At 43.6% G+C, this 19,692-nt stretch overlaps 1 protein-coding gene across 1 annotated transcript in view; it reads left to right on the top strand.

Moving 5' to 3' along the window:
- The window catches only part of fto (FTO alpha-ketoglutarate dependent dioxygenase), a 119,696-nt gene extending 104,077 nt beyond the window's left edge, over nucleotides 1–15,619 (top strand). Inside the window, exons 9-10 of the mRNA XM_056379233.1 lie at nucleotides 13,259–13,399; nucleotides 14,107–15,619. Coding sequence (XP_056235208.1) covers nucleotides 13,259–13,399; nucleotides 14,107–14,113 — 148 coding nt within the window. The 3' untranslated portion in view covers nucleotides 14,114–15,619. The remainder of the gene's footprint in view (nucleotides 1–13,258; nucleotides 13,400–14,106) is intronic.
- The last annotated feature ends 4,073 nt before the right edge of the window (nucleotides 15,620–19,692 follow it).

Here is a 19,692-nt window from a genome sequence, read left to right as displayed (position 1 = left end):
TCCTTGTATCTGCTCATTAGTGTGAAAATATTTGTTGTTTTCATTAAGATACTTCTGATTTCTTTACTAAATTACATTTGGTTTGCATTGTTTTGTCTCCCATCTCTGTGCATGTCAGTGTGCCATGTCCACTCTGCTGTGTATTTGTAGTTGTGGTATTTGTTCCTACACTCAAACGCATCTCTGCGTGAGCCTGTCATCTTCAGCTTTTTCCCCTTGTTCTTTTCTGTCATATGTTTGTGCAGATTTTTTTTTCTGCTTCAGTCACTTGTGTAGTTGCCATGTTCCTGTGCCTGTACATCAGTGAGCATCTGCTCTTTCAACAAGGTCCCTATGGCCTCAAATGTCAGAGCAAGCAGCTGCCAGACAAGTGCATTGTGCAGCAGGCTTGTGTTTCGCCTCCTCCCTTCCCTCCACTTCTTGTTCTGTGATGTTAACTGTGATTGAAAGTAAGTAGGCAGCAGCGAGTGGAGAAGCGATGAGGGGAAGGGTCTCATGCTTTTTAGAGAAGTGGATTCCTGCAGTTTTGAGGAGCACCACTTTTACTGTTGCTCAGAGCCACACTTTTCTCCAGGGCTTTTGGGTCAGGTGGGGGAAGATGTTCTGTTGTGCACTGGGTATGGCCTCCTCTGCTCTCCTGTGTGAAAGACCACTACAATGGGAAGCCATTTGTACCTTGTCCATATTGTGGTCCATGTACTATCTGCTATCAGGGGACAAACAGTGTGCGCACATGTATCAATATGTGTCTCAGTGTGTGTGTGTGTGTGTGTGCATGCACATGTTTGAGTTAGCTTGTATATGCTTTTATATACCTTTCACAAGTCTGAACCTGCAGTGCAACATTTTAGAGAATGTGGGTCCCCTGTTGCGTTATATAGTATAGATGGTGCTACAAGATGTCATGGCGTGAGTGTGAGTCGGTGTGTGTGTGTGTGTGTGTGTGTGTGTGTGTGTGTGTGTGTGTGTGTGTGTGTTTGTGTGTGTGTGTGTGTGTGTGTGTGTGTGTGTGTGTGTGAGCGAGTAGTTGCAGGATGGGAGCACTGACGCAGAAGAGATGGAGGGCGAAGAGACAGGCAGGTACCACCCAGGAGGGGCCCGGGGGGCAGCAGGCCAGGGGTAGCCCCTCCAGCTTCCCCCCAGCACACTCTGTTCTGCTCTCAGACACTGCTATTGATTTGTCCAGCAGATAAGAGCACAGGTTAGCTACTCTGCTAAGTACTGCTCTTTTCACCTCCCTTTGCCTGCAAACAAAGGCAGGACACAGGCTCCATTTGATGTCAGGTGACGTTGTTTCCTTGGCATTACTTTTTCCAGCCGCACGACTAGCCCCGCAGATGCCTTCCCTTCCCTGGCACAAAGCATGTATGAACCATCAGGGGGCACTGTTAGACTCACTCTTACACCTTATAAACGACCCAACCCAAACCTGGCATAGTTCTCCATTGTCTTCTCCTGAGGCTGCAGGAAGCCATGAGTTCACAGCTGTGGCAGGTCTACAAGCTGTGAAATAAGGCACTTTAGGTGTCAATCAATCCTCTGCCTTCATCTCAGGATCCCAAAAAGTGGAAATCCTGCGTTAATTAAAGCCGAAAGTAGATTAGACCAAACAGCAGCTTGAAATTGTGCCCATACTTTGCTATATGTGATCAACATGTGTAGTGAAGTGTAAAGTTTGAACCTGACAGATGTAGATGGAAGCCAAGGCAACTCTTGATCAGCTTAAGACAGGCAGTTCATCTCATTGCCAAGCTCTTATGTGATCGGAAGTCAGCAGTACCTCTGTGCTCGCTGACAGACGGATGAATCGAGTCTTCAAAAGGCCTCATCGGTGACACATTAACATGAGCCGAGCTTCCTGGAGGACTCTGAATTCTGAGCTGTCACAGGTGGCAGATGAGATAAAGCTACTATGCAGCTCTGCTTGTTTCGTAACACAACCCAACCTACGTTGAGAAGAAAATTGGCACCTGCTTGACATCTATTAAAAAGCAGTTTCTGAGATGTGAGGGAAGGTTGTTGTAACACGTCTTGTATTTTTAATTAAAACAACCTCCTCTGAGTCATCACCAGCTTTTCATGTGTCCGAAGTCAGAACAGGTGTGAAGGTAAAAACAATGAACAGTGAAAGAAGGAATACCACAAGGGCGTGTGTGTAATACAACTTCTCACGCTTTAATTTCAAGCTAGTACGTATTTACAAGACATTGCAACATGCTTTATCATTGTTAATTAGAAAACTGCAGTGTAGGATAGCATAATACCAGCTCATCATATTGTTCGTTTTCCTTCTTGCACATAGTTGCATGTCATTTATCATGGCAGGGAGCCAGACTTGTTAGTATACGTTAAACTGGTCCTCCTTCAGATGAGAAATGGAGGCCATTACCAGCAATGTCAGCCACGAGAAGCAAAATGCTTTTGATGCTGAGGGCTGCCTGCAGAAATGTGACTGAATGGATCAGGCACCTTCAAACATATCAATAGTTTTGAAGGGTCTGTTGTGGTGCAGTGTGAGAGGTATAATTTTACAACTTTCTGATTGCAATGCACTGTCCAGAAAAGTGTCTCTTATACTTACCACAAAGTTATAAAAATTGAAGTGCTAGCCGTCTTAAGTGTTTCTCATCAGATTACAATTTATACATAAAGACACATAAAGTAACCAAAGCAGAGGTCAAATGGCATCACATCAGGGGATACCTCCAAAAAAAAAAAAAAAAAACCCACCCACAGTCATGGGTCCAGTAGAATGTTAAGACATATTTACTGACAGCTGGTTTCCATTCATTTTGAGTGATTCTTCTCTTGTCATAAATACAGCAGATAAACCACATAATTTAAACATTTCGTGGAAACTGAAGTAGGTAAATCATAGATGCAAACACAGCTTAAAATGTGGGTCATGGCAAGTTGAATTCTATTTTAAGTTATTGATGTATCAAGTGTTCAGTAATTAAAAACAATACAACAAACGCGACAACACAGACAAACCGAATGAAAAGAAGGAGGAACAGCAGTCACAAGTTAAAACATATACCATTAGAGGTTGTTGTCAAATATTGTGAAATGACATGCAGCCTTATGTGACTCTTTTGTGACAAGCAGCCTCATACCACCCTGACGTGACATGCGGCCTTAAGTGACTCATGAAGTGGTTATGTTGTTGTAGCTACTGCCTGTACAGATTGATTGATTGATTAATTATGTGGTAAATCTGTTGTTGCCAGCTGTATAATTAAATTAAGTAGATGCCTTCTACTTGCACACAAAGAACTCCGAGTACTTTTAAACCTTCTATCTAATCCCAGGCTCGTAAGCACCCATAGTTGTGGCTGTTTCTCTAGCTACCAATACCATTTACCTGCAACATGAACAAGGAGGACAGGGACTAATTGCAGGGACAAATGTTCCCGTCTGCAGGGTTTGCAGTTGTCTGGGCCTGGTCCAGGCCCTGTTTATCTCAACCTCTGTTGGCAGTCATACACACACCATACACGCTATGCTCTGATTTAACCAGAGGCAAAGCCCCCGCCAACCCCCACTCTCTCTCATCAAAGATTCATAAAGGCAAGGTTCTCAATGATTTTCTGTCTCTTCCCGTATTCACAGCTTGTTGTCCTCACCCTCCCTGTCTCCTGCCAGTCAGACAGCAGAAGTCAGGCAGAATTACGGCTGAAGTGGCCACTGGCTCCCAGAGTGTGTGTTTGTATGTTAGTGTAGTGTTGTGTATCTGTAGGGTGTGTGTGTGCTCGCACTGGTAGGCGGAGACACGTGGACATGGGTATTGGGGCAAGGGGGACGAATGGACAGTGACATGTTGATGTTGTACTAAAAGTGTTTGGAGCCCCCCGTGCGAGGAAAGGAGTTAGACCCCGCCTGCTCCTCTCTTCCCCTCATGCACTCCTTCCGCTGTTCTTTGTCTTCCGCCCCAACCCCTGAGCCCTGTGCATCGTGGCAGCCTCCACACTGGATCTAAAACTAGCTCATTCAGAGCCCCAGTCACCAGGCCCAGGGCACACCATCTGTAGCCCTCGGAGTCCTTCCGTGTGTGTGTGTGTGTGTGTGTGTGTGTGTAACTGTGTGTGTGACTATATAAGTGTGTGTCTCCCTCTATATTTGTGTGTGTGTACATTTGCGTGCAAGCTTACAAGCATGGATGTGTGTGTGTAAGTGTGTGCCTACGAACCCAAACCACCGTGCCTCAGCCTGTTAGTCTTGCTACTTACCAGGCTTAGCCAGATGAGGGCCACTCAGCCCGGATCTAATTCCTTCAACTCTGGCAGCACTTCACTCCTGGCTCTTTTTGCCTCTCAAGTGTGCATCTGTGACCTTGGCTGACATCGGAGGGGGTTAAACTGTGGACTTGGAGATGTGGCCAAAGTGATTGAGTTGTAAGCTAGTTTTTGGATCAGAGCTTCCGCACAGCCATCTGGGCTTCTATGGGGCTCAGAAAGAGGTTATCCCTCTCTTACTCCCCACAGCTGACCCTGGATCAACAGTAACGGCAGAGAATTTAGTAAGAAGCAACCTCGCTGGGATAGGTAGAGCAGAGTGGGGATGTTTGTGGAGTGGAAAAATCATTAAGAGAGGGAACTAATGCAGAGAGCTGATCTCTGTTACCATTTCAGTTGTAATCCCTCTGTTTTTATTATGGTTAGCTTGGCTTGTGGCTTTTGTAGTACGTGTTGCAAACAAGCTAAGCCTGTGTCACCTTTGACTTTATTTTACTTAACTAAACAGTGAACACCGCCCAGTACTTTACTCACATCAGGATCAATATGAACAATGCCTGTGGCACTATAGACAAAGGGTTGGTCCTTAGTGATGGAGGTATTAGTTAGTATTGTCACTATAAACTGAACACTATGATGTACCTGTTACACCACAAACAATTTTTTTCCAATACGCAGGACAACTTTTAATAAGTGGTTTACACACACGCACGCACACCTACACAAACACACACCAGCTCGTCTGCATAGGTAAGTACCGTATGTTCTCACACACTCACACACACACACACACACACACCCACACACACCATTATACTGTGTTCCCTGGCTCACTGTGTGCACTCTTTGCATCCTGTTCGGTAAAGCGCCTTAGGGCCTAGCCTGGCTGTTCTTCCAAACAAATTGCTGGCTGTTCACAGCGTTTTAAATGCCGAGGCCCTTTAATTACACTATTTACTTAATAGGGTGAAACAAAACTCGTGTTCACGCAGCAGGAGCACCAGGTGATGCAGAAGTTCAAACACCTGGCGGAAAGCACTCCTCTGGCATGGACACACAGTGTACACATGTGTACACATGAATGCACACACGCTCACATCCTGGGTCACAAATACTGTAGGCCTCACACCGTATTGGATATGAGGCTTTTGAGTTTGGGACATTTTTTATTTACTGAAAAGCAAAAAAAAAAAAAATACATGTGGGAAAGTGTGATTAATGCAGTGAGTTACTGTACCCTATAGGCAGTCAGACATTTTCAGAAGACTGCAAACAGAATGAGTGATGGTAGTTTCACTTGTTGACAGATACCTATGTGGGAATGTGAACATCTTCTGGTTGCTGAGTGCCACTCTGTTTGTCCACTCAGAGGTTAAAGAAAACTGCCTGTTAGATTTTATGATCTGATATGTCTGAAGGTGCTAGATTTTTCCTGATGGTGGCACTAGAAGAAAGGTCAGTGGGAGTGGGAGGGGGGTCAATAAACTACGTGCAAATTATTATTATTTGTATTAAAGATTCCAATTAAGGGGTGTGAGCTTCACCTTTTGTTAAACACACCCTTTTTTTTTTTTAAACTTTGAATCGCACATTTTGAAGTTATCCTTTTGTTTTCCATTCATATAAGTACCTGCTATGAAAACATTTTATTGACTAATATGTAATAAGTGTTACATTTTTTTACTCTTTGTTTTTACAGGAATGTCTTCTCTTTGTTGACGGTCATATTTTATGAGGTTGAAGATTTATGACTTTTTTTTTCAGTGGGTTGTGCATCACTGGTTTGCCGAGCCGATTACGCGATCTCATTGTGACAAACAACGTCAACAATGAGGTGACTGTTTGGATGCAGTTTCATATCTAGTCAAAGAATAGAGGATCACTGCTGTCTCCTGTTCTTGAAGTTAGTTGTTTGTTTCTTTGCTTTGTGTGAAGGGAACAGGGAAGTCAGTGTCTCAGTTTGTGTAAAGCAGTTTAATATACACGTTTCTGAAACCCTATATCTGTTGTGCAACAGTTTAAAGCTTCTATCTCACAGTTTAACTTTACACAAAAGCTTCAGAACCCAACACCACATCCCCTGGAGCTAGAAGGGTGACTTGTAACCAGGCAGTTGAAGCTACAATAGGCTATAATTAGCTGGCCCAGCTTGACCCCGCCATTGTCACCTGAAGACAGGTGGGAATTGTGCCCACGTTGGATCGACCTTATCATGTGACTGGGGTCAGGTGTCGTCCAATGGCTTGGCTGTATAGCTGTCGAGGCAAGCCTCATCCATCACCAGCTTTATTGCACCATTCAGATGATGCCCACAAGGCACTGACGCTTGGCCAGGAGGGAGGGGGTGTACGATGGAGGGGAGGAATGAGGGTTAAAAATGATCGTTTTACAAGAACACTCTCAGAACAACAAGTTTTCACAGCAACGGCGTGCCATTGCCCTGGAAAACTAAGAGTTAGTGCTCCCAATGCCACAGTAACCCTCTTCCTGATTCCCTAACAGCAGATTTACAGCCTTCAAACGCCGCGCTGTGAAAAAGTGCAATCACTCGCAGGCTCGTAACCTCTTTCCCCTTGCCATCAAGTTCTCTTATTGCTCCATTTTCTCTCCTGGGCTTTATAAATAAACAGCGTCATCAGGAAAAACTTCACTGTCTCTTCAGAACCAACTCTAATTAGTTTTTGCCTGTATATATCAAAATGTCTCACTCTGGTATTTGGCCACGTGTGGACCGTTTGGGACGATGATGGAGAGGGTTGTTGTGTTGAGCTAGGCATCCGTCCCTGCTTAGTGTTGTCCTTTGGGTGTTAGTGGCAGGGTCCAGAGTAAATGTTTGTTTTTTTTTTTGTTTTTTTTTTTTAACTTTCCCTTCAAGCCAGCTGCTTCTGTTGAACTAGCCTGTAGCCTGGCACAGGTGGCTAGTAGGCCAAAAGCCCCAGCCACCCTCATTCCTCCCCAGTCAGCCTGGAGCATACACACACAAACACACACACACATGCATGCGCGTGTAAACTCTCTTTCTCTCTCAACTACACACACACAAACGTGGTCTCTCACTCTCTCTCTCTGACTCTTGCTCTTTCAGACACTAACACACACAGATCCAGAGCCTTAGGGGGTGATCTGTCTCTCCACCCCTTGTCGGAAGAGTAAATGGCCAGGAGGGCCCTATCTGCTTGTCCTTTTCCTGCCTCTTTTTTTCTTTTTATTAGAACCTGATTGCATTTGAACAATAGTTGTCTGCTCGTAAATTTTGCGCCAGTGTTGACATTAGGCCACATTCCATCTCATAGCCTGAGGAGGAGAAGGAGCAGGCCAGGGTGTTCGGTAATTTGTTACGCTGTTAAGCACCTAATGGACGTCCACCTGGTTTTTGAGAGCAGTAGCTGTAGTTCAGGGGCTTGCCTCCTTTGCACTTCCAGACTGCAGTAGTGTTTTATTGCCTCCAATTATGAAGGCTATTTAAAGGCTACCTAGCTAGCTTGTGTGTGTTTTTCTGTTACAACTGGTTCACCCTGCTCTGGATGGGGCAGCCGGCCAGGCCACATCAAGCACTCACGGTGTGAAGCGGGCGCGGCCTGTTCAGGTACAGGGTACCAACTACCTCTGCGCTCAGTCCATGGGCCTGATGCAAACTCAGGGTCCTGCATTCCCAACCGATGCCAATAAAGAGGCTTATTTGTTTCATGTGGTTTAATGAACAGCCCAGACTGCAGCTGGCGAGAGGGAGACCTCACAGAGTCTGAGGAAGGGGCTGCCCCACCCAAAGGTACCCATGCTCCCTGGCAGAATTATTGTTCCCAGAAGGAGCAGCTACATGGTGGCACGTGGGGGAGAGTGTTGAAAGCACCAAGCAGCACCCACCCCCCACCCCACAACCCCTCTTGCTAATGCATTTTTGCGTGGTTTCCACAACCATTAATTAAAGGGGAAAAGAGTGCATCAGATGTTAGTTTTATTAGCTTAGGCTCCTTAGAGGGAATCAAAATGAAAGGAACATATGTCATGCATTTGATGACGCCTGCCCCAACCCCCCCCCCCCCCCCCCCATTCTCTCTCTGTTTCTTTCTCCACAATTGCCCACCTCACACACTCACAAAGTGTACAGTCAGCAGCTGTCTGCAGACACAATAGCATGTGATTGATCCTAAGGAAACGGTTAAGTCGCGGCCCTGCCCACGCTTTCTGGCTGGCTGGCTGGCTCACATTCTGCACCACTTTACATTTATCGCTGAATGTGGCAGTGATTGGGATAATGGGAGTTGGGGATGGTGGGTGGGGATCTGACTCTGTTGTTCAGGCTGTAACGAGGGCAGCCCCGACAGTTTAGAGGACCTTTGGAGTCTTGGGTGGTGTTATAGGTCGAGATCCAAGGCTCGACACTTCACAGGTTGGGCCTTGTTCTGAATGTCTCCCTATTGCACTGCCCTCTGCATGACATCACTGATGTCTTGCACAACACAGTAGAAGGATAAGTATGTAGATAAATGCTATATGTCTGTCTCCTTCACCCATTATACAACTGCATGACATATAAAGACAGATGTGCTCAATCGCTCATTTCTTACACAACATTGCATAGATACAGAATGTACATGGGTAATGTACTTCTTTCTTTCCTTCTCCTTGGGACGTGATTGCATGCCTTACCTCCAGGGTCAGGCTGATTTATGAGACACATGCCACTTTTTTCATGACTTGTTTGATTGCATTCTCAGTATCAGGCACTCAGTTGCCAAAACCATAAAAATTCACACCTGCACAGGATTGCTGGAGAGTCAAATGAGGCGCAGCCAGAGCATGAGGGAGCAGGTGATCTGAGGTATTTTTTGCTTCCCTTGATCAGCACAGGCACATAATACATCTTAAAATTAACACGAATGATTGATTGATGTTGTGAGTCATTGTACCTTAACAACGCTTTATTTTTTGGTCTGGTTTTGCTAATGCGTAGGGCATGGCACATATTTTGGAAATGATTCTGACTACCCACATTCATACTGTAAACAAGAACTGTGTCTAATTAGATCTATTATCAGTTATTTTATCCTCTGTCTGTTTCATTAGCAAATAACAAAACATCCACATTGTCATAGCCACAAGTATAAAAATCGTGTGAAGGGTTTAGACTATTTTTACTGTACTTCTTACATATTATGTTGATCATTTGTTTGTTTTTTTTCTTAAAACCATTGAAGTATAAACTGATTATTTTAAGGCAAATTTATAAGGTAGATTCTGTGGGGTTTTTTTGTACTGGAATGGATTTGATAAAATGCTGTTACTGTTGTTTAAAGCATCTTAGCGATTTTTATAGAAAACATTCAAAGGACACATGTTCCACATTGATGCACCAACTGAAAGATAATTTGCATGGCTCTGACATACAACAATTGAACCACACAGAGTTTAGTAAACCTCTCTAAATATCTTCCATAAACCTTCTGGTTGTGACTCCACCCATGTCCTGAGATGATGTCCTGAGTCAAGCAGGCCAAGCTGACCAGTCCCATGTGGTTACAAATGACCTCCTGTAGCAATAATGCAATAAGTGTTGTCTCCTATCTACGTTCTCGGGGTTCTTTTTCACTTGGTCTGACACAATTGTGCATTTATCAGTGTAATTGCATGAGTCGGAAGCACTGATGTTGTCTATTAGGCGGATTTCCATCCTGTTAAGAGCAGAGGGCCTTTTAATGTATGGCCTTGCTTGAGTGTGCTGCTACACAATTACACACCGGCCTGAGATTGAGTGGGCTGATGATGCTGATGACTGCGATGGTTGGGATGGTGGTGATGGCAGTGATATTGGACCATCAGGCACTCTTCTGACAAGCCTTTCAGAGGGAGACGAAGAGTGAAACAACAAAGTGAAACCGAGGTTAATCATTTTATTTACTCGTTTTTCTCTCTCTCTCCCTCCTTCCCCTACCTCTCTCTCCCTCTCCCTCTCCTTTCTTTAACCAAGTGATGGAGCTCGGACCATGGAGCAGGGGGGGAGGAAATCGATGGGGAGCGCATTACAGTAAAACGTATTGATTAGGAGACCTGCGAGCAGTGTGTTGGTCGCGGAGATGGTGGAATGATGCAATGCTTAAAGGAATTTATCCTTTGACTTTTACATTAACCTTTTATTGACTGCTTTGCCTGTCCATAATTAACACTCACTTTAGCTAAAGTGGTTAGTTTGAGCGCAAAGGGGGCTCCGGCCCTTATTGCAGCGAGGGCCGCGAAGCTCCCGCCCCAGCCGCAGTTCAAGTGCACTGTGCTGCATGGAGGGAAAGGCCTCTGTGGAATAGAGGCGATAGAATCCTAGATACCTTTCACATTAGCATACCATTTGAGTGGGGGCCTGCCGGGCTATAAGGTTTCAGGGCAAATTGAAATGAGTGATTGTATTGCCAATCTCTCTTGACCGAGCGCCAGATGGGATAGTTAGGCCCATATCTGTCTGGGGTTAATCCATTGGAACAGCCAGGACTCACAAACACATTCTCTCCCTCCTCAGCCTCCCACACACACCTCTTTGTCTTTGACCTTAACTTTAAGGTGGGCTGTTCTGCCATGGGAAAGTCTTTTGGTGAGCCGTGTTTGTACGGCACTGTGGCTTACACTGAATTTCTAGCAAGAGCCCTGGAGAGCTTAAGGCACTTCGCTTGATATTGACTTTTTGTTTGGTTCCATTTTAGCAGTCAAGGGACGGTACTCTGTGAACAGTGGTAGATTGTGTAAAAGTGTGTGCTGAATTACCTACACTATATTATCTTTGATAGTCTTCCAGTCTTGATATCTTTTATATCTCTGGTAAACCAAGAGCCTTCTATTTGCAAGCTAATGTTGCAAGATCCCTCGTCAGATAAATGCAGCAGCTCTGTTGAAGGCGGCTGGTCAGGTTTTTACAGTATGTAGCCTTTCATTATGAGTCAGGGCAGCAGAAAAGAGGCGAGTGTTTTCTCTCATAGCTTTACTGCATGAATACTTAATCAGACCAAATCAAAGGCCTTGGTTCCCTTGGCCTATGGTGTCCTCAAGCTGATGTCAGCAGAACCACACACTGTGTGTGAGAGTGTGCTGTCTGGGTTGGTTTGCACTCTCTATCTCTCTCACACACACTCTGTATATATGTATGCCAGCCAGGTCCTCCTCCTTCTCCTCCTTCTCTGAAGTGGCGCTTCCTTTAATTCGCACCCTAAATAAATGATGAGAACATTTAAACACACGGCTCGTCGCAAAGCCCCAAGGTCGCCTAATCGTATTATTTATGAAGTGATGTGCTACATAATGGTACTTAGTGCATGTTAACAGATGCTATTATCAGGCCCTGATCCAGAGCGCAGAAGATATATTGGAACAGTGGATGTTAATGCTGGTCCTCACTACCGTAATGCAGCAGCTCTTTAAAGGGCTAACCGCACCAAAATGCAGCACTTAGGCTGAGAGCCAGTCCAACATTAAGTGGCTCCGGTGAAAATATATAACCACAAATTGTGGCAGCCCCTGGCTGTCCCCTGACAACTTTAACATCCCCTCATCTCATCCATAACCGACCCCCATATCCTTCTCTAAGGCTCCCTGTGTCCTCTCCATCCTCTCCTTTAGCTGCTGGCCACAAGGTGGTGGTGGTCGTGTGTCTTTGTGTGTGTGTGTGTGCGTGTGTGTTTGTGAGTGTGTGTGTGTGTGTGTGTGTGTATGTGTGTGTGTGTGTGTGTGTGTGTGTGTGTGTGTGTGTGTGTGTGTGTGTGTGTGTGTGTGTGAGGGGGTTGTTTGAGGTTTTTTGGCTGTGGATGGGGTAAAGAGATATGACAGGACAGACCCTGGCATAATGACTGGGGAGTATAACTGGCCTCATGGCTCTAGAAGGAAATTCTTGGGCCACCACTCACAAGCACACACACTACACACATGACATACAAATACCGTCCTCCACCTCTCCCTCTTGCACCTCCAGGTCAAGGGTCACTCTCGTCTGTCAAGAGGCAGAGGGAGGGCAGATTTACAATGACAGCAGAGAGCAACACAGAGTCACCGCAGTAAATATTTACACTGGTCTGACAAAAGATGTGGCTATGGTCTGTTGGGGTTCCAAACACTGTAGAAATGACAACTAACCCCAGATTATTAATCATAAGAAAATCACACAGTGATATGAAAAGGCTGGTTGTGTCACTGCTGTGTCATGATTGCAACAGAGAGTGATGCTTGTGAAAGCACCTGCTGTATGTGTGTGTGCATGTGTGTAAGATGAATGGGGCATTAATCATGATACATGATATCATGGTTTCTCATCAGCTTGGTCCTGTTGCAGCCATTTATGGCTTTAGAAACACTTTCCTGACACATCATTTTCTACCACTCTCTCAGCTCCGTTCAGCTCAATCAGCTTTACTGGCTTGAAAGTTTCGAAACAGTATTGCCAAAGCAAGGAAGTACAAACTGCTTAAAGATCAATAATTTAAATATCCTGAACTACAAGTGCAGGGGAAAAAAACAACTTTTATTTGAAAAGATGTGTACCAAGTCTCCTTTGTACACACAGACACACTCTCTCATATCCTGCAGGTTCTAATGGGGCCCAGTATTATTAGGAGTCATAAAAAGGAGAGGAAACACACACCTCAACTGCCTCCTGGTCAAACACACAACACCCACTGTGTGTTTAGGGACGAGCTAACGCACACACACACACACACACCAAACACAAACACACACACACACAACAAACTGACATTTCTGGGACTGACATATCTTCACCTACTACAATCCTTCTGTTCTCAACCAACACTGTTTATTGTGTATGGGCATCAGGATTATTATGGATTTTTTTTCTTTAGTTTCATATAAATATGACTTGGTAATTGTTACCAGGACAGTTGTGTCGACATTTCAAAAATTGAAAGCACCAGCAGAAAGTTTTGTGAGTGAGATTAGACACGTGTCCTAATGCTGACGAGTGTCTACCAGTTGGTTTTGATGGGAGGGAGGAGTTAATGGGTGCGTTTGTTTCCTGTGTCCTGTCGCCTCAGGTGCCACTCGAGTCTGGCCCAGACATTACCCCCTGAGGAGGCCCCGGTGGACCGGCCCTTCTGGGGTGTGGATGACCCCAGCATGCCGCTGCCCTTTGATCTGGCTGACATCATCAATAGAGTGGAGTCGCTTCTCTGGAGGTGTGCCCAAGATGTTGAAGTGTACAAATGTGCTTATGTACACATATATAGCCCATGAAGCATGCTTTGCTTACTCATGATTTAATAGTCATTTAATTTGTTTCATACACACAGACAAGAAGACAGATGTAATTCAGAAAGTCTCTCCTACTGTTGCACTTGGTTGCTCACATGAAACATGGGGGAAAAAAATGTGAAAAGAATTTTAAAAAAGACATCTTGAGAGCAAAGGTCTACACCTTGGCACTTTTATCACCTGCACATAGCTGGCCAATCGCTGCATAAAGCAGGTGCGAATATCAATTTGTCGGTCTTGGAAAGTTACAGAGATGGTGGGACACAGCTCCACGGGTCCGACAAGGGAAAGGAGTGGGGGGAGAGGGTTTCCAAAGCTTTCGACCACCTGATAAGCAGTTCTAAATCAGCATAAGGGCATCTTAAAGTACATAAAATATGCCCTTATGCTGATGCCCTTAAGTTGGTATATAGCCTTTATGAATTTATTCTTCTCATATTAATTTTTATAGTGTGTATAGTGCTGAACGATATATATATATATATATATATATATATATATATATATATATATATATATACTTACATATATAGCTTTAAAATTACATAATTACTTCACAGATACAACATAAGATTGAATAGACGTATTTTAATCATCAGGTCTTTTCTTTTTCTATTATCTCCTTGAACAGGATGTGAAGGGATGAAGTGAGAAAGAAAGACAAGAAGAAAAAACCCACCAGCTTTTCTGAATGGCCCCCACGTTAACTAAGGGGACAGACCACTGACGACAGCTCCGTTGTGATCACATCAAGATTGATTTTCCTTTGATTGGAGCATCTACATTCCCCCTACTCCACCCTCCACTACCCCACCTGACCCTGGCATCCCAGTCACCCAGCTTGGATTTGGCTGGAAGACAACCAGACCACCACAGTAGAACCAGAATAGCGCTTCAGTAACATGCTAATAACGCAAGCTTAGCAACAAGCTACTAGTGTCACAACGGTCTAACGAAACATAAGTGGAACCTACATTTCAGTGTTAGCATACATTGTGCAAGTATTTATTATTTCCGTGTACTCTGTTACTTAATCTCATGTAACCCAGTCATGCTTTTATCAATGGATTGGCTCATTCTCAGTAGTCCAGTACAGTACATACATATATGCTTTCTATTTGTCACACAGTGTTATAATACAGTATACAATGGTTAAGAAAAGTCACTTTGCTCACATGGTATTGCATTTTTCACTTGTGTATAGTGTAATCCTTTTTATCGTGTTCAGAAAATGGAATGAGCCTGAAGAGACCAAAGAAAGATTCTGATAAAAAAAGTTATGAATGTCACCCAGTGGAGAACATGAAGAATGTGTTGTTTTGTGTTGACAGTGCAATGGTGTGTTTGTGCCATATTGATGTGTGACAGTGTGTACGTGTGTGCTTTGTATGTGTACATTTAACCATGTGAATATACGTGCGATCACTCATCGGCCTGTGTGTTTGTGCATGTGCACGTTCACTCGCCCACATGTCTACATGAAGACGCGTGTGTATGAATGTGATAGTGTGTGTGAGCCTGTAGGCAGCCTGCCAGTTGTTTGTTCTTGAAGATGTGCATATGGAGAAACAGAGACTAGCAGCGGGGCCCCTCTGCCTCTGCTCTGATGAAAGGCAGCACTGATAGAATGACCCGGAACACAACCGCCGTTTCTCATAATTACAGCTGTTCAATCGCTTTTAATTACTCTTAAAGTGTGTAGAGCACCACATTCCCCTGTAATGCTGCAGGCCATCCGAGAAAGCGAGAGAAATATCCGGCACTTCTGACAAAATCCACTTTCAAAAAAGCTAAAAAGGGTGGAAAAGGGGGCCGACGTCAAAGCAGTGTAGCAGCCCTCCTCGTTTGATTTCTTTCTCTATCTAGTTCATGATGAAGTAGAGACGCTGTTTACTATTAAAAATGCAGAATGCACTCCTTTTTTTACTTCTGAAGTTTTTTCCAAGATGTTAATGGTTGCCAAACACTGTTCTTCTTGCTTCTTCTTTTGCTGCGCCTCTGTTGTTTGTTGTTGTCAGAGAGATTTGTTTGTAGATCGGCAGTAGCGTTGACTTGTTTGAATCACTCTGTGCTCCCTGCGCCACAGCTTGTCTGTCTGAAGCAATAGGAATGGCAGTAATTAAAAAAAACAGTGTTTTATCCAACGACCCGCATCTGTTTTCTGTTCTTTGTGTGCTTTTGTGCATTTTTTTTTCTTTTACGCCTGGCGGATAACACATATATGACAGGTACAAAAGTTTCTTCATACGTGCGTGTGTGCTTGCGTGTGCTTGCGTGTGTGCGTGCGTGCGTGCGTGTGTGTGTGTGTGTGTGTGTGTGTGTGCGTGTGTTTCAGTTTTAATGTTGATTGATTGTATTTCTCCTAATTATTTTTGACCTGACCTTAAACCTAGTCATTCCCGGGAAACATGTGTATCCTTCCTCTCCCACTGCGGTGAAGGGGAGTTATTTTGCTTTGTAGTAGCCTCTCCCTAGAATCTCTGCCTCGCTCAAGATAAACAGGACAGCAATGGACAAAGATCCCTTATTGAGTGACGTAGCATCCACACCAGGCCAAGGCCAGATAGAGCTCACATGCACAGCAGGCCAAAAATATAATTCCAAATATTTGAATGAAGTTGCTGCGAGTGCCAGAGGGGTCAGGTTCACTGTATCAGGACCATTTACAGTGGCATTGTCAATCACAGGAATGTATCCAGAACTTTTAAATATAAACACATTTCTGGTAATTTCCCATGGGGCAAACATTGGATTTTCTAAGGACGTTAAAACAAAAGCAAATAAATTTTAGAAATGCTAATTGAAACATGACTAGCATGATAGTGCTTTCTTTGCAAAACTTGTCAAATCTTTATAAGTAGAACAGGTTTTTACAAACCACTTTAATCTAATTCAAATGTAGTTTGAATGCAGCCATCTCAAATTCAATATTCAACAATATACAGACCAATATTGCATTATTCAAGGCTTTCCATAGATTACGTTGGAGCTCGCCTTATTAGTGTTTCTATTATTGTATTTTTAGCCATGCAGCATGACTCTAGAGATGGCAATATTGGGTTAGTCGCTCAGTCCAATGCTCTGGTCCAACTATGAAATGGGCTGCTATGAGATTTTGTATAGATATTCATAGTCCAATGATTTTGATCATTCCCCTGTGTTTTGTTTTGAGTGCTACACGCTGAACCAAACATTGTAAATATTATAGCTACTTTACATTAGCATGCTAGCATTATTGTGGGTATGTTAGCATGCTGATGTTAGCATTTAGCCTAAAGCAATGCTGTCCCAAAGTACAGCCACATAGAACCGCCAACATGCCTTTAGACTCCTCATATTCTTTACATCTAGAGGCAAAGCTGTTAAATGCATGGAAGCAAAAAAAAAAACTCTTTTGAATGAATGATAGACTTGCACAAGACAATGACATGTCTGTGTAGTACATCTGCTCTATACTCATCAAGGAAGCCTTTGTGTCTTTTTTTGTTTGTTTGTTGTTTTTTTTTTTGGTCAGCTCCTTCCTTCTATCTGTTTTCTTTAAACTTCAAAGGAACTGGCTGGATTAGCAGAGCAAACAGCTTCTACGACAAATTGATTGATGGCTTGATTGACTGAGTGATGTCACTCCCAGTGATGAAGTGATAGCTAATGTTCTGTGTGTCTCTCAAAAAACTCGCCTGCACACCCCCCCGCCAACAGTGGACCGCCATCCCAGAGGTCGCCCATGTTAACTACTTCCTGTAGTGGCAGAGTGACTGAGTGATGGATAAGTGTGGAGCGTTCTCCCCTCAGGGGCCGACTGGAAAAGGGCCCCACTTGAAGAGACAATTACACAGCGCTGGTGAGAGCCACAGGTATGCATTGTTCTGACCGGGGTCAGCCGCCAGCCAACCAGCCAAGCTAGCCTCAATTAGGCCAACAATAGGTGCAAGGAGAGATAAAATAACCAGGTGTGTGGTGGGGAAAGGTACAGGTTTGGGGTCATACCCCAGTCAAATGTTTTGGTGTGTGGCTTTAATGGCTGGGGCTGAATGTAGTGCAGTTTAATGAAATAAGCAAATGGATATGAATCAAAATTTGAAAATGATTTCATATCCAATTTATAAAAAGATTATTAAGAGTTATTACATTATTGTGGAGAATAATGATTCTATTTATGTCAGTGAAGGGCAATTTTATTTTATATTTAGAAGTGAGGAAGTCTGACCTCAACCCTAATGTTGTGTAGTGTATTGCATAAACTATGCTTGTTTTTTGGACCAGTCTTGGTGCATTCTTCTGCGTACATTACACACTGCAACATTTGTGTTTTGTGTCTTCCAGAATGAATACATGTGTAAAATTGTCTTTGAGCATGTTGTACAAATGAATTGGTATGTGTAAAGTATCTGACTGTTTGTGTGTGTCCCAGGTTCCAGAGTGCAGGCTGGTGTTAGAGGCCCTGGGGCCTGAGAGGCAGTAGTAATTGTAGAAGCAGGGTGCAGAGCTGAAGATAGGATCACAGCTCTGGGGCGGCTGTCAGCAGTGGGAAGGGCCGTGCTCATTTGTCACTAACATAGACAAACACCACTCATCACTGACAAACACTGACTTGATTGAACACATGTGAAGAAACACCAGCCCTAATGTTTTGCAACTGTTAATTGCACTGAAGGTCATAAAAAAGGCAAACCGCAGAAGTTTGACATCGGCACAAATACAAGGCAGCATCCACAGTGACTGATCTGTACATTACACAAAAGGTCATGCAGACATTAAGGTCACATTGAATGCAAAAATGCACTTTTATTTAATACAAATAACATTTTCCTTATTTTTAACTTACACGAAAAAGCTTAATATTGTTCATTAAATATTATTTTAATCCCTTTATTTGTGTCCGATTTGATGAGATGTTGGTGTCTTTAAGGGGCTATTTGTACGTTTTTTCTGCCACTTAGCATATTTTCTTGCTGGGAGCAGGTGGTGGTGATTGTCGCTTGGCAAGTAAAGGAATAAAGTTTTGATGCTGAATTCACAAGGTTTCTTGAGGACTGGTAAGTAAACAGCTGTTAATGCTAACATCAGCTATGTAGCAATAGCAAAAGTTAGAAATAACTCCTTTAAACAAAATATGGATTTAGCCAGGTGTTACTTGGATTAACACAATTATTTAACCAAGTGTCAGAAATTACTCCACGGGGTCACAAGATTAATTGATTTCATCAAGTTTTATTATGTTATTTGGTTGTATTATAGCCTAAGACATTATTGTGCAGTATATACACTACTGTTGTACTTAATTAGTTGCATCTGTGGATCAGATAATTCACTAAATCATAAAATCCAAAATGCAAAAATGGAAACATTCATCCATATAATCGATCTCCTCTCCTCCACTCTCCTCTTCTCTCCTCTCATCATTGAAGCTGCTCACTATTACTGCTGGGTTCTAAAATTTCAATACCTCTTCCTACAAACCAGCTGGCCTGTCTGTTAGCAGGGTGATCACCACTGACATGCTCACTGCCCCCAGTTCACTTAGTATTAGAACTAGGATGAGAGCAAAGTGATGGTGAAGTCTTGATGCTGATGTTGATGCTGTCAAGATCTTGGCAGCTTAGCAGCTCTGATGAGTGGAGGGCATGGCATGATGTGTGTGTGTGTGTGTGTTTATGTGGGTATGTGTGTGTGTGTGTGTGTGTGTGTGTGTGTGTGTGTGTGTGTGTGTGTGTGTGTATATGATAAGAGAATGTAGAGTGGGTCTTGAGGGAGAGAGGCCTTGCAGATCAAACAGCGGTCTGATCAAATGTGGAGCATGCTTGTGGGTCGTTGCTGTGGTCCTGGCTCTAGTGACCAGTGGCCTTGATATCATCTGTCCTGTAGGACCGTACTCTCTTTAGCTCTAGCTCTCTCATTTCCAATCTGTGTGGAAGTGGCTGACCCATTTCTCTCATTCACTCCTAATCTCCATCTGATGCTTTTTGTACACCTCTGTCCACTGCATTTTCAGTTACAGTCTAAAGTAAAGGAGCTCCCTTACATCCTATTTGTAGAATTTTTTCATGAATTTATTTATTTTTCATAACTGCTGTAAACAAAAGGGACTGGGAAGAAAACCCCTTTATAGGCAAATCTACCTGTCCCATTGCCTCATGTGATCTGAGCTAGACCAACACAAGCCAGTTTTACTTGTCAGTTAATTGTTCAGCTTCATTTCTCTTCCATTATTATAATC

Source organism: Seriola aureovittata, chromosome 1 (assembly GCF_021018895.1).
Source record: "Seriola aureovittata isolate HTS-2021-v1 ecotype China chromosome 1, ASM2101889v1, whole genome shotgun sequence".
NCBI lineage: Eukaryota > Metazoa > Chordata > Actinopteri > Carangiformes > Carangidae > Seriola > Seriola aureovittata.
The sequence above is the reverse complement of the archived record's forward strand: the minus strand, read 5'-3'. Positions and strand labels throughout refer to the sequence as shown.